The sequence below is a fragment of the Eretmochelys imbricata genome, chromosome 5 (assembly GCF_965152235.1).
Source record: "Eretmochelys imbricata isolate rEreImb1 chromosome 5, rEreImb1.hap1, whole genome shotgun sequence".
In the NCBI taxonomy this organism is placed as follows: domain Eukaryota; kingdom Metazoa; phylum Chordata; order Testudines; family Cheloniidae; genus Eretmochelys; species Eretmochelys imbricata.
Window position 1 is genome coordinate 110,167,601 of NC_135576.1, and position 13,909 is coordinate 110,181,509.

General features: G+C 46.7%; 1 protein-coding gene across 1 annotated transcript in view; it reads left to right on the plus strand.

Moving 5' to 3' along the window:
• Positions 1-10,327: 10,327 nt before the first annotated feature.
• The window catches only part of CNTLN (centlein), a 282,411-nt gene continuing 278,829 nt past the window's right edge, over positions 10,328-13,909 (plus strand). The window contains exon 1 of the mRNA XM_077817689.1: positions 10,328-10,711. Within this exon, the coding sequence (XP_077673815.1) occupies positions 10,583-10,711 (129 nt within the window). The 5' untranslated portion in view covers positions 10,328-10,582. The remainder of the gene's footprint in view (positions 10,712-13,909) is intronic.

Here is a 13,909-nt window from a genome sequence, read left to right on the forward strand (position 1 = left end):
TGTAAGTACCCTCCTTCAGCAAGAAAAACCAAAGCAGCAACTAGCAAGCCATATCTCTCAGACCTTGGCCAACGTGGACTCTCAAACAATCCCACATTAGATTCCCACAATGACCCCCGCCGCAGCAGCCACCGAGCTGGGCTGGGAAGGAGCGAGGTCTCTCTCCCACCACAGAGCTGGGGCTGGGAAAGAGGGCCATCTCTCCGCAGCAGTCACAACCCTGGAGCTGGGGAAAGTCACCTCTTTCTCTGGCCACCGCAGCCCTGCATGTCCCAAATTCCCCCCACCCCTCTTCTCACCCCAATGCCCACTCCCACCTACCCCCTATTCCCCCCGAGGCCACTACTTCACCTTACATGTGTGTCTTCCAGAGTCCAGGCACCTAATTAGTGGAGCCATGCCTGCGCAGCTCCACTAATTAGGTGGGTGGCTCTTCATTCTCTCATGTGCGGCTGCCCAGGTGCGCACCTTAGAGGGAACTATCAGTGGACCACCTGAATGGAGCTTGGGGACCACTGGTGGTCCGCGGACCACAGTTTGAGAGCCTCTGATCTAAACCATCCCTGACAGGTGTTTGTCTAACCTGATCTTAAAAACCTCCAGTGATGGAGATTCCACAACCTTCCTAGGCAATTTATTCCAGTGCTTAACCACCTGACAATTAGGTAGTTTTTCCTTATGCCCAACCTAAACCTCCTTTGCTGCAATTTAAGCCAATTGCTTCTTGTCCTATCCTCAGGGGTTAAGAAGAACAATTCTTCTCCCTCTTCCTTGTAACAACCTATTAATACTTATTGTATTACTAATACAAAGAATTTTAAATATCAATTTATTTTTCATTATTTGTATTGTTGACTTCTGTCTGTCTCTCAGCTTGGGCAATGAGACCAAACTAGTCCTTTTTCACTGTTGTTATAGGGTGCTTCTAGTCAATTTCCAGTATTGCCAACACCAAGTGTTTAAAAATCATGAGTCAGACCTCTAAAAATTGGCTTTTAATCAGGAAATTTTAAAAAAATCAAGTTCTATTTACTTGCCTTTTCATTTCTGACCCTTTAGGGTTCATTTGGATCACATTTTCAAACTTTTCTTTGCAGCCCTAAGGACAAGCACCATTTTTGTTTTTAAGAACAAGCTGAGATTCTCATGTAATCAAGGGACTCCCAAGAGTTGGGATTTTAGGAGAATACCAAGTATTAAGAGACTTGCATAAAATCATGAGACTTGGCAACACTGAATTCCACTTGCAGGGGTTCTCATAAACTAATGTAGCATAATAATTGGGATGCAACACTTCAATAGAATGTTAATTTTAATTTTCACTAAAATATAAAAAGGTAGAAATATTTCTATTTCTATTAAGTATTGTAAAAGATTTATTCAACTTAAGTTTGTACAATCTACAGATTGGTCAGACAATAGATTGAAAAGCCCCCTTCTGAACTTTAATAGCCTTAGTTAATTTTTTTTTTTTAACTCAGTATGATGGGGTATACAAACTCAAGTCAGGAAGTGGTTAATGGGCTGTTGGGGACATACTCAGTCCTACCCTGTGACACCTGAAGTAGGTGTCAGGTTTTGAGGGAGGAGCTAAAAAAGGGGAACCCAGTTCAGTTGGTTGGTTGGTTGGCTGGCTGGGAGGGAGGGAGAGGCCAGGCCAGGCCAGACCTTGATCTCTCACTGTAGAACAGAAGGCTGCTGCAGGACCTCCCTGAATGACAAAAAAAAAAAAAAAAACATATGGGCTAGAAGTCACAAATGGTATGCCTACACTGCAGTTACACACCAGCTGCATAGCCTGTAGTGCCATCTGATTCAGACTCACTGGGCTTGGGCTAAGGGGCAGAATCCCAGAGCCCAGGCTTCAGCCCAAGCCTGATCATCTACACAGCAATTAAACAGGTCCTTAGCCCAAGCCCGGGGAGCCCGAGTCAGCTGGCACAGGCCAGCAGTGGGGTTTGTAATTGTAGTGTACACATACGCCCAGGGATTTAGGTGTTGTAATGTTCAGTGTTGCTTTTAGAGGTCTAGAAAATCACTGGGATTCACAAAGCGTGAAGTACGTGCTCAGGCTCCTTATATGATTAATAGGGAGAGAGAGAGGCACCCAAGAACAGGATTAAAAAAAATCCAAGATGGCAGGTAGCTTCCTGCCTAATCTAGCCAATGGGAGATGCCCAAGAGGGAGAGGGGTGTTCTAAGCACTGCCCCATTAGGCAGTTAGGCACTTCCCTGCAGCCTAGATTTAGGTGCTTATCTCAGTTTAGGGTTCTCAGCCGTGAGCCTTCTCTTAAATAGCGATTGGTACCAGGAACTGGATCCTGGGTCTCCCACCTTCCAGATGGCTACACTAACTACCAGGCTATAGACTCATTCTCTCTGGCCCAGTGACTATTTAAGTATTTATCCAATGTGGAAAAATAACAACAGGAGAGATTAAGGGAGTCTCACATCAGACTATCTCATAGTCCAGCGGTTAGGGTGTTCACCGGAGAGGTAGCAGATCCTTATTCAAATCCCTTCTTCTCATCAGGTAGAGGGGAACTTGAACTAGGGTCTTCCACGTCCTAGTTGAGCACTCTAACCACTAGGCTAAAAGTTATGAGAGCAGGCCTCTTTTCCCCTGCACCCCAGATGTTTTGTTTAGAGCTAAGCGGCCTTTGAGCACATCTTCCACATTGGACCCTGCAGATGAATAAGGCAGAGGAGCACCTATCTTCCCTCTTCTCCCCTCAGTTTATGAATCTCACCAGGGTTTAGGCATCCATATGCCTAGAGTGAGGCAGCAGTGTGCATTCCCAGAGCAGAAATTTAGGTGCCCAGGGAACTTTTACAGCATATATTTAGATGCAGAGTGAGTATAGGCACACACAGGGTTAGGTGGCTGCTGAGTGGGGTTTTCGGGAATGCCAGTGACACCTTTATCAGTGCCTGAGGAGTCTAAGTCCCTTTGTGACTCTAACCCCATGTTTCTTTTTGTTGACCTTGGACTTTGTGGGCCCTGAAAGGGGTGGAACTGTTATGTGATCTAGCTGGAGGACTAAGTCATCTCAGCCTGGAAGGTATGGGAGGCTGGGGAGAGCAGCCAAAGACTAAGAGGGAAATGTAGGCTGTGCTATAAAGGGCGTGCTTGGGAATGCATGTGGCCATGCTCAGCTTCTGTCTATCTTATATTGTGCTTATCACTGTGCTAATTTTCAAAGCACCCATAACGAACTTGAGAATGGATTTGACTAAACGTAAGCCAACTTTTGGGAAGTTAGTGTTAAAAAAAATCTTGACTTTGGGAAGAAAGTTTTTAATTCCTAAATTAATCCTGGCACAATCTTTATTGTTTACTTCGTCTCTAGCAGACTTACTGTAACTCTGTTTATCTGAAAATAAAGGTGTTTACATCATAGGTGTATATTTTAACACATTCCATATTTAAAGGAAAAGGTCCTATACAGAAATAGTGTGCCTCAAACTTGAATCAACAATCATTAACTCCCACTTTGTTACTCTAAACTCAACCACAGTAGGACAGGAAAGTTCAAAGTTACAACTTCACATTGCTGCCAAAATACATGAGTCTCATCTCTTTGGATTGAGGCAGTTAAATCCCACTGTGATGATAGAGTTCAGGCTGCAAGAAAAGTTCAAGTTGGGCTGACTCTGCAGTACCACCCTAGAATACAATGTGCAGTATCTATTTTGTATTCCCCAAAGCTGGGAATTTATAGCAAACACTGCTTTTGGGAAACAGTGTTAGCAGCTCAAAAGCTGCAGTATAACGTAGCCTCTTAGTAACTCTTCGCTAATACCACAATGCAAACAGATGATAACGTAGTATCTTGCTTGCTCATCTGAAGTGGTTTTAGAATTGTCAGATTTAAAATAGAGTAAATAGCTATATTGTTAAATCTCATGGTTAACTATTTAAAACTTAAACACAAAAACTAGGAGCAGAAAAACTTTGTTTTGTTTTTTAAGAAATAGAATACCTGTAAAATTATGCACATTATCTTAAATAAACAATATACCTGTAAAGCAGAGAAAGTGTTTTAAATTGTTGTAATTTTTTGTCTAAATAGGCAGTAGGATGCCCCCACCCTATGAAAACTAGTGCACCTAATTGTTAAAACAGAGGACTGAGAATCATAAATCTTGTGATCTCTAGTCCCAGCTCAGATGCGGGGCCTGATCTAAACCCCATTGAATCAATACCTGAATCAGGCTATTGTTTACCTTTGGTAAATCACTTAACCTTGTTATGTGTCAGTTTCACCATCATGTAAAAAGGGGATAGTTACACTTGCCCACTTTTGAAAAGTGCTTGAGATTTCATCTTGAAGGTGCTATCTGTTTTCAAAGTTAAAACCTGTTTAATTCCACCATTGTCAGAACCAGAGCCAGACTGAGGCAATCCAGCTGTCCTAGGCGCACCACAACATAGGGACCTGCACTGTGACTTACCACATGGCCCCACTTTTGCCGTGTCCCCCTCCACATGTAGTAGCAGGGACTCCACCTTACCTCCCAGAGAGCCAAGGGTAGGGACACAGGTCACGCCTGCTCTCCCACAAAGAGCAACAGCAGGGCCCCTTTTCCTCAAGAGAGGAAGGAATGGCAGCAGCCAGGCCTCTAGTATTTACCCCAGCAGCTGTGGTGAATCTGCTTGGATGAGTGGGCCAGGCTGCGGCACTGTCCTCTTACCACACACAAAGTCCTCTGTTGGGGTGGTATTTGCTAGAGTCCACATGACAGAGATAACAGCCTGTTATGATATAAGGGGCAGTTCAGACCCCTCAGCTATTGTTTCAGGCTGCCTGAAGATACAGACAGATGTCATGGCATTGGCTATGCTTGACTCTTGTTTTCAAGTTTTTCTTCTCAACCATAAGGGCTAGAATTTTTTTTTTTAAAGCTGAAATTCTAACAATTATGTGACTCCAAGAGCCAGAGCTCAAGGCATGGGCCTGTAGTACCAATTTCTAAAGCTGTCCCTTGCCAAAACTAATCTCGTCTTCTGGCACTAATAGGATTTGAGAGCACACAGCACCTCACAAGATCAGGACTGTTGAATTGGCAGTAAGGATGTACTGGCCATGCCCAACCATACTGAGAAAGCCCATTTGCTGGATGGATCACATAAACCATTCATAATGGCACTAAACTGAGGTCAGACTATGGTTCTTAGTCTAAAAATGTGTAACTGAAAAAACAGAATAAAAACGATTTTTCATTTCCTTTAAATATGTTCTTAACCGATAAAACGAGCCAGATACACCAAACATGAAACCCCAAAAGGAATTAATCTTGACTGGGGCAGAAAAAGACATCACTAATTACTCACCTGCAGGGTTTCTGATACAGAAGGTCCTACGTGTAGAGACTGCTGAGGGGAAGCACTTAAAGAATACATCTCCTTGTCCAACCTGATTCCTAGCCTGGCTCCTTACAGCTTTTCTTCATCACCAGCTCTCCTCTTGATGAGAGTATTGCTACTTGAGCACTCACCAAGTTTTACAGCAGTGCATGCTAGTGTAAATCCTGAATCACAACAATGCTTGTAAAGCTGATCTTTAATATATCGGATGGGTGTACAGTGCGGTTCTTGTGTGTTTATCATGTGGTGTGTGTTCAGAATGGGCTGGTAAGGGTGAACGATGTGTCAGTGTGTGTTGCTAGCTGCCATCCCTAGGGCTAAGAAGAGCCTCATATGTGTCCTCTGGTCAATGCATGAAGTCCGGGTGGTCCTAGACTCTGCTGTCCCTTCCAGTTGCCACTCCTAGAGTTATGAAGGGTATCATCTCTTGAGCATTCAGCCTGGGTGGCCGTGTCCTCTTCATGCACTTTCAGAATTCTATGCAGATCCCCACCCTTTTTTTTCCAAACAAAGCCTCTATAACCAGGTGACTTTCCTAGTTATTCTATGAAACAGTCTATGCAACACATGTAGTGTCAATATTTAGCCCCTTCCTGGGATTCAACTTCGTTAAGAAACAAATCCCAGTTTACACAACATAAAAACCAGTCCCAAGGCTTGGCTATTCAGCCCATCTCCTAAATTCATGATCTGCTTCCTTCTTTTGATTACCTCCAGCTGGAGGTCCCTTCCTCCAGGCCTGATATTGCTGGCAGGTATTGTTGGGTGGGGCCAGTTTCAGCCCCATATCCAGGACAGATTATTAACCTCCTCCTTCCCTGGTGCTGTGTGGGTTTGTTTACTTCCTCTCACTCTCATTTATTCTACTGCACAACAGACATGTCCTTAGGGTGCAGTTTCTGAGTGATGTGATTATGTCTGAATCTAAGCTTTGGCTTACACTTAAAAGTTATATTGGCAGAGCTACATCAGTCATGGGAGTGAAGAACACACCCCTGACCTACATGGTTATGCCGACCAAACCCCCAGTGTAGATACAGCTATGTCAATAAGTGTGCTTCTGCCGATGTACCTTACATTGTGCAGAGAGGGGGCATTCCTACGCTGACAGAAAAACTCAGTCTGTTGTTGTAGGCTGTGTCTACATTAACAGGCTATGCCTGCATAGGGTATGTAGTGCAGATATAGTCTAAGATTTCATTTTAAAAGACAAAATTGCCAGCCTTTGTGGTTATGAAAAGCTTGAAAATGTAATTTCCAGTGCAATTATGTCTGCTTGAGTCTTCAGGCAGCCTGAAACAACAGCTCTCGTTACCTCAATGGTCTTTTAACACCAACTCCCACAGCTTTGGGAAGCCCCACATCACCAGAGGTCTGTGGGTGGCAGGAGAAGACTACAGTAGAATCCACCCAGGTAGCTATACCTTGGCTGCTTTGCTAAGTGCTGAGGGCCTCTTGATGTCACTTGTGACTGTCTAGGGGGCAGAGCAGATTCTTGTTGCTCCTTTCTTCACAGAAAGGAGTGAGTACCTGTCACTGATATTCTAAGTGAGGGTGAATCCAAGGCATGGGGTGTGGCCAGATGTGCCTCAGGCACTGAATTGTCTCAATCCAGCAATGATTTAATTAGAATCATAGAATTGGAAATGCAGGGCTAGAAGGGACTTTGAGAGGTCATGTAGTACATCCCTCCATGCTGAGGGAGGACCAAGGTGTGTAACATTTTGACTTTATGATACCTTTCACAGACCACATAATCATGGTACTTATTTACTGCCATCACCGAAGGACTGGAAAAATAACCCCCATTACACAGATTTCAAAGAGGTGCTAGTGTATGGGCTTTAAAATTATTTAGCTTTAAAAAACTGACGGGGGGGGGGGGGATAGTGTATCTTGAATTCAGCATTTAAACAAGACATTTTCATGTAAGTGAATTTCCAAGGGTACACTGTATGTTTGAGAGCTGTATAAATTGGTAATTGTAAAATGTTTTAGGACTTTCCAGACAGTTGTTAGTGACAGTCTTGACAATCTTGGTTTCTATTGTTTACTGATGTTAAGGTGTTACTTCTAGTTTGTGCTGGATTACTTTGCACAAAACTGTTGATTGTAGGGGGGAGGGAAGGGGAGTTGGCAAAAAGTAAACCTTTACAACATAAAACTTGTTAGCTGAATAGCACTTTTAATTTAAAAGAAAATTAGTGTTACAATTCTGTGATTTTTCTTTCTGAATTAGTGATATTGGAGCCTGCCAGTAGGCAGCATCCTGTTTTGTTTCTATGACGATTGTGCTTAAGAAAAAACTCTTGCTAACTGGCAAAAACACTTCTATGCTGGTATAACTTTGTCTACACCTAGTGCTTTTGCCAGTATAGAAATGAAATAAAAACACATCCCTAAATGACATTACTATACCATCAAATGTTTACAGTAAAACCTGACCTAAGTTAAATGATGCTTCATTTGAAATAGATCCACATTAAAATGAACTATTTGGGCTTGAATAAGAATCTTGTATATGCTGATCTTCTTCTCATGCTGCTGGTGGCTGCAAATATAGGTGCTTTGAGATGACGTTTTTGAGAGATGGGCTAGACTCATGCTAATCACAGATATCTATCCCCTTATTCCATGAGACTCTTGCATGGAAGGCTCTAAGGATTATCAAAGGAACCAGTTGGGCTATTATTTAGAAACTTGATGGATCAGAACAGTTTATCAAGGGGCTGGAAAACAAATATAAAAAAGTTGGGCTACGGGCTGATAAAGACCTGTCAGTTTTCCCCCTTTGGGATAAGGAAGACTAAGAGTGATCAAGGGAAGCACTCATTTCAAGTCTGATCCAAAGTGCTTTCCCAGAGAAAACCATCATTACAGATAATGGAATTTTCGCCTGAACTAAAGCTTGCAGCAGCAGACCTTTGGAAGTCCCCATCCCCCACCCACGCTTTTTTATTTTTTTTGTGAGATGAAGGATTTTACTTGTATGTTGTGCGGCGACACATTCAGGGTCACATTTTCAAGGGTGTGTGGGAGTACAGAGCAGGGGGATGGAAGAGGACCCACTTAAGTGCATTTGCAGGAGTCCACCTGCAGTGGACAAGCAAAGGGAGGAAATGTGTATGCAAAGAGGTGGACAGATATCCGTTTACATGGCTGCATTTACACACGCTGTGCAATCACGGCAACAATTCATGATTTTATGCAAAACGCAGGTATCCATTTGCCATTCCCCTCCCCCCTTGGTGAAAAACTGGAGATAGGCAGACACGTATGTGTGTGTGTGTGTTAATGAAACACTAGCTGTATCACCCATTGACTAGGGTTACCATACGTCTGTATTTTTCCGGACATATCCGATTTTTTGGTTCTTAAATCGCCGTCCGGGAGGAATTTTTAAATATCTAAAAACGTCCAGGATTTTGCCATTATTATTTTTTGCCTTAGCTCCCAGTGCTTGCGCCGCAAAACAGCTGTTTTGCACAGCTGGGAGGGAGCGGGGGGAGGGAGAATGCGGCGCGCTGGGGTGGAGAGCTCTCTGTGTGCTGCCAGCCACTGCAAGCCCTGCTCCGTGTCTCCAGCAGCTCCCACTGGCGCTTTTCCCAGGCAATGGGAGCCACGGAGCTCATGCTTGTGGCAGGCGCAGCACGTGGAGACCCCACGGCTGCCCCGATCCTAGGAGCCAGAGGGACCTGCGGCAGGAGGGGTGAGTAGGCAAGCGGGACAGGGTGAAGAGGCGAGCGGTGAGCCAGCAGCAGATGGGGGGGAGTGAGGGGCAAGTGGCAGGTGGTGAGGGTGAAGAGGTGAGCGGCAGGCTGGAGGTGAAGAGGTGAGCGGGGAGGGAGCCAGCAGTGGGCAGGAGGGTGAGGACGTGGGTGGGGAGAGGTGGTGAGGAGGCGAGGGAGCCAGTGATGGGCAGGGAGGGTGAGGAGGCGAGGGAGCCGTGATGGGCAGGGAGGGTGAGGGGGCAAGCAGCGAGGGAGCCAGCAAGGGGTGGGAGAGTGAGGAAGTGGGTGGGGAGGGGTGAAAAGGCCAGTGGCGGGCAGCGGGGGTTGAAGAGGCAAGCGGAGAGGGAGGCAGCAGTGGGCAGCGTTGAGGAGGCAAGTGGTGAGCCAACAGCAGGCGGGGGTTCTCGCAGCGGTATGGGGGTTTCTGGCAGGGGAATGAGGAGGTGAGTGGCAGGTGGGAGGAGGCGAGCAGTGGGTGGGGGACTGGGGAGAGATGCAGCAAGCCAGCAGCAGGCCACGGAGTGAAGAGCGGTGCGGTGGCGGGGCCAAGTGGGGAAGAGGTGTGACCTGGGGCAGAGTGGGGGTGGAGCATGGTAGGACTGTGGGCGGGGCCGACAGCACCCTAATGCGTCACAATATTTTACTGTTGTGATCTGGTCACCCTAATATATACTCAATAGAGACAACATGTAGCGCATAGCATATATAACAATATAACAACACATTAATACAACATAAGTTCGTAGATACTGCTGCAAATACGCCGCCCCACCCAGGAAGTGTCCCCCTTTTTGAATGTTCAAATATGGGAACCCTACCATTGACTTCAACAGTGGCTGAGGGCTGCCACTGAGCACCTCATGCCGAAGTCAAGCCTAGGCTTAAGCGTGGGCACCAAACACCCTGGCTCCTCCACTCCATACCCAGCGGCTCTCGGTGCGCCAAGACCAACTGGCGCCTGATCCGGCCGGAAGCCCCAGCTCCGGCTGGAAACTGGATCCAGTCCATTGCTGGCTCCGGTCCGACCACTTCTAACGATTAAGCAACAGGGCTGGCTCTAGCGGTGGTCCAGCAGGGCCCCATCACCCTGGCCCTCAACATCCAGGCCCACCCCCGTCGCGACGCAGCGCTCGCTCAGCCACCAGCTCGGCGCTGAGGGCAGCAGAGAGCGAAGCCAAGGGCGCGAAAAAACCACGCATGCGCGTTCGGAACTTGGAGCAGTCGAAAACGAAGCTAACCTTCCAACCCTTTCTCCCCACCGGTTCCTCTTTTGCTGTCCGTTAAACTGACGTCGTTGTCATCATCGCGCTGCGCCCTTCATTCTGCGGTTCCCGGCGCCGCCCGCGCACGGTCAATGGGGAGGGGGGGAAGCGCAGGCTAGTTTAATGTGGTTGGTTCACGGCAACTTTTTTTTCTAGAGCGGGCGGGCAGATGGGGTGCAACTCCCTCTAGTAGGCCCAGACCGGCGACCTGCGCCCCGAGCATGGCTTCCAGCAAGCGCAAGGAACCGCTCCCGGCGGCGGCGGCAGCGGCAGCAGCAGCATCAGCATCTCGGGTCCTGGAGCTGGAGGAAGAGCTCAGGAGCCTGGCTGAGGAGCTGAGTCAGTGCCAGGTACCAGCGAGAGGAGGTCCGCCCGGCCCTGGGCAGGGCTGCGGGGGGGCCAGTGCCGCACAGAGCCCCCCGCCTCAGCTGGGCAACCCCGGTTCTTCCTCCCCTGCCCGGCCTCCTCCGGGTCGGGACCTTCGCGCCCCGCCCCGCACCCGGGGCGCGCATCCTGCTCGGGCTGCCTTGGTCCTTGCCCGCCGGTGTAGCCTGGGCTAGGCAGGCCCGGAGCCCCCCTGCGGCCGGCCGGGCTCTGCCCCACCCCTTTGTGCCTGGGCCCGCGTTCACCCGCCTGCTCCACCCCGGAGCTAGCTGCATGTCAGGGGTGCCGACTTGCCCCCCTCCCCCCGCTGGCCTGCGGGCTGCCCCCTGTCGCCTGCTGGAAAGAGGCGCCCGGCATGCCCCCGCCCCAGGTTAGGAGCTACCCCTGCCTCCTTCGGGGCTGCCTCCCAACCAGAGCGACGAGTCCCGCGTGCGGTTGTGACAGCAATCTGGTTGCACCGTTTTGGTCCTCGAGAGAAGCCGCTTTGGCTTAAAAGCGAGGGTTTGTGGCACATTTGTCAGGCTGTTCCTTGACATGCGAAGGGTGGCCTGCTGTCAATTCCCTTACTGAATAATTGTCCAGACGCTACAGAAAGCAGGGATGGTGCATCATATAGAGACCCTTGAGTAGAATCTTGACAGTTATAGTTTAATCGCTTCTGTTTGATAATAGGCACATTTAATGAAAATGAGGAAGTCTAAGACCTTACTACAGCACTCTGCTATAAATATTTGCCAAACAAGAGGATTTTGGCAAGAAGGCTTGGCAATGGGGCGGTTGGGGTATTAGTTCTGTGGCATGTTTTTTCCCACTCCTTTTGCAGAACTTGGCCTGGTTGGGTCTCTCCAGGCCCTTGTTAACAGGGTCAGGACGGTCACAGGGGGAGAATAAAGCATCTCTGTTAGACCCTGTGGATGTTAATGTTGCTGAAGCAGTATTTATACCCACCACTTCTATGCCCCCCAGATGTAGGACTAGACAGCTAATGGAAGCATGGCTTCTCACTGAGCCTTATAGTGTGGGAATAATCCATGAGCATAGCTATGTGGAGGCACAGGACACCCACAGATCTTGGGATCCTCACTCATTGCCTAAATGATGAAGGGAGAGTTAAATAAGCTCTTCTGATAGTGAAAACTCACTGAATTTTCTCCTTCCCTCCACCTATGGGGGAAAAAATTCACTAAGAGAAGACTCTATGCACTAACTTGTTGGCTGAAGAGGAATTATAATATTGTTAAAGTGAGTTATATCTGTAATGCACTTCACTTGAGTTTATTAAAATTGATTATATTCACATCAGAATAGAACAAATTGAGTTTCTTTTTTAACTAATTTATTTAGAAAGTTTCAACAGGTTTACAAATCATTGCCATGAAAATATCAGAGACCAAAAAAAATTACAACAGTGAGGTTTTGTTTTGAGAAACATTATACAATCATATAGTCAGATCTCTTTATTTAATAGGGTGTTTTCATGTTACACACGGAACACCTTTACACTACCTACAACATGTTGATAAATTGAGTTTCTAATCACATTGGAAGGTGTAGCTAGATATTAAAGTAACTAGGGCTATGTCTACAGCAGTTGGGAGCATGTGTCTGTGCACTGGTAGACAAACGCGCTAGCTCGGCTTGACCTAGTGCACTAAAATAGTGCGGTCGCAGTGGCTAGCCCTAGGACAAACTCGCCCAACATCCTGGGTATGTATTCGGGTGTCTGTGCCACCCCAGTCACACCGCTGTTTTTAGTGCGCTACCTCGAGTGGAGTTAGCACAGGTAGACAGATTGCTGGGAAGCACGCTTTCAGCTGCTGTGGAGACATACCTTGTAGTCATTCAAAAGCACAAATGGTAGTGAGACACCTAATTCCCACTGTAAGTCATTCGGAGTTAGACATGTAAATTTCCTGCTTCACAGACAACAGATTATATATTCATTCATTTACTTGTAGTAAATACATTCCCACTCCTCTCTCGTTGAGTTCATTCCAGCTGTAGTCAGGTGAACACCAAAATGAGATGTTTATTACCATATCTATAAACAGACACTTGTACTACACTCAGCTCTGAGCAGAACTGTTCATTCAAATGCTTTTCCCCAAGTGGGACAAGAGAACAGAATGGAAGTACTTTCAGTATTGTCCCATCCCTTTGGGGAACCAGAAGGTATGCTTTACAACTACAGTATGGTGGATAGAGGAACATCTGAATTTTCATTTAGGTAGTCACATACTCTTAAAGCTGTAAATCTATGTGGCAGCAGTTTAAAATTTCTGTTTTTTCAAATCTCTTCACAGTTTGCATACAATATGTAGGTCTGACTTTTGAACAATGAGTATATAGTTGTCTTAAAGAAAACTGAATATAAGAATGTAATCAGGTAGGTTTCTGACATAAACTGGGCAAGTTTTCTGCCTCTCCTCCTCAGCAGTACACTTGGTGCTTGGTGAGCTGGGGCTCCCCAGTCTGGTGGGTTGCCATGTAGTTGGGACTCCTCGTGCTAGTTGGCTTCCTAGAAGAGCAGTACTTTATGTCCAGAACTGTGATAAGTTCCCACAGCAGGAACATTTCAGTGTTTGTGAGACTAAATATTGATTTCAGTTCCATGGAAAACTTGAAGGTTTTGGGTTTTTGTTGCCATTTGAGATCAAGTATTTTCAAAAACTCTTGCATTTTGTTATACAGAACTGAAATTCAGTTTCCCAGCTAGTTCTAATCCCAACACTTATACTAGAAACTCTTCCCAGCCATACCTTCTTGTCAGGTCTGAGTCACCTGTCAGTTCCAGGTACTCCTGAGCCATCTCTTGAGCCTCCACAACCCTTTCACAAGGGTCAGGGTGACTTGTATTAGGGGTTCACATGTCCTCCCAGGCAGTCTTTATCCTTACCTGATGAAACCGAACAGCTGCTGCTGCTGTTCCCTTTCAGGTCTCCCAATGGGAGTACTCTGGATACTCCCTGTTCTCTTCCTAGTATTCCCTGTTCTCTTCAGGTAGGGAGGTAAAGGTGTCTGTCTCTCTGTGATTCTACTGGGAGATAGGACCTGTCTATTCTGCTGTCTCTATCCCACCAAGCCTTGATGTAATCCAGTCTCCATCACGTGATATGGGAGGAAACTAAACATAGATGCAGTGTGGTCACCACAGTTGTTTAAAA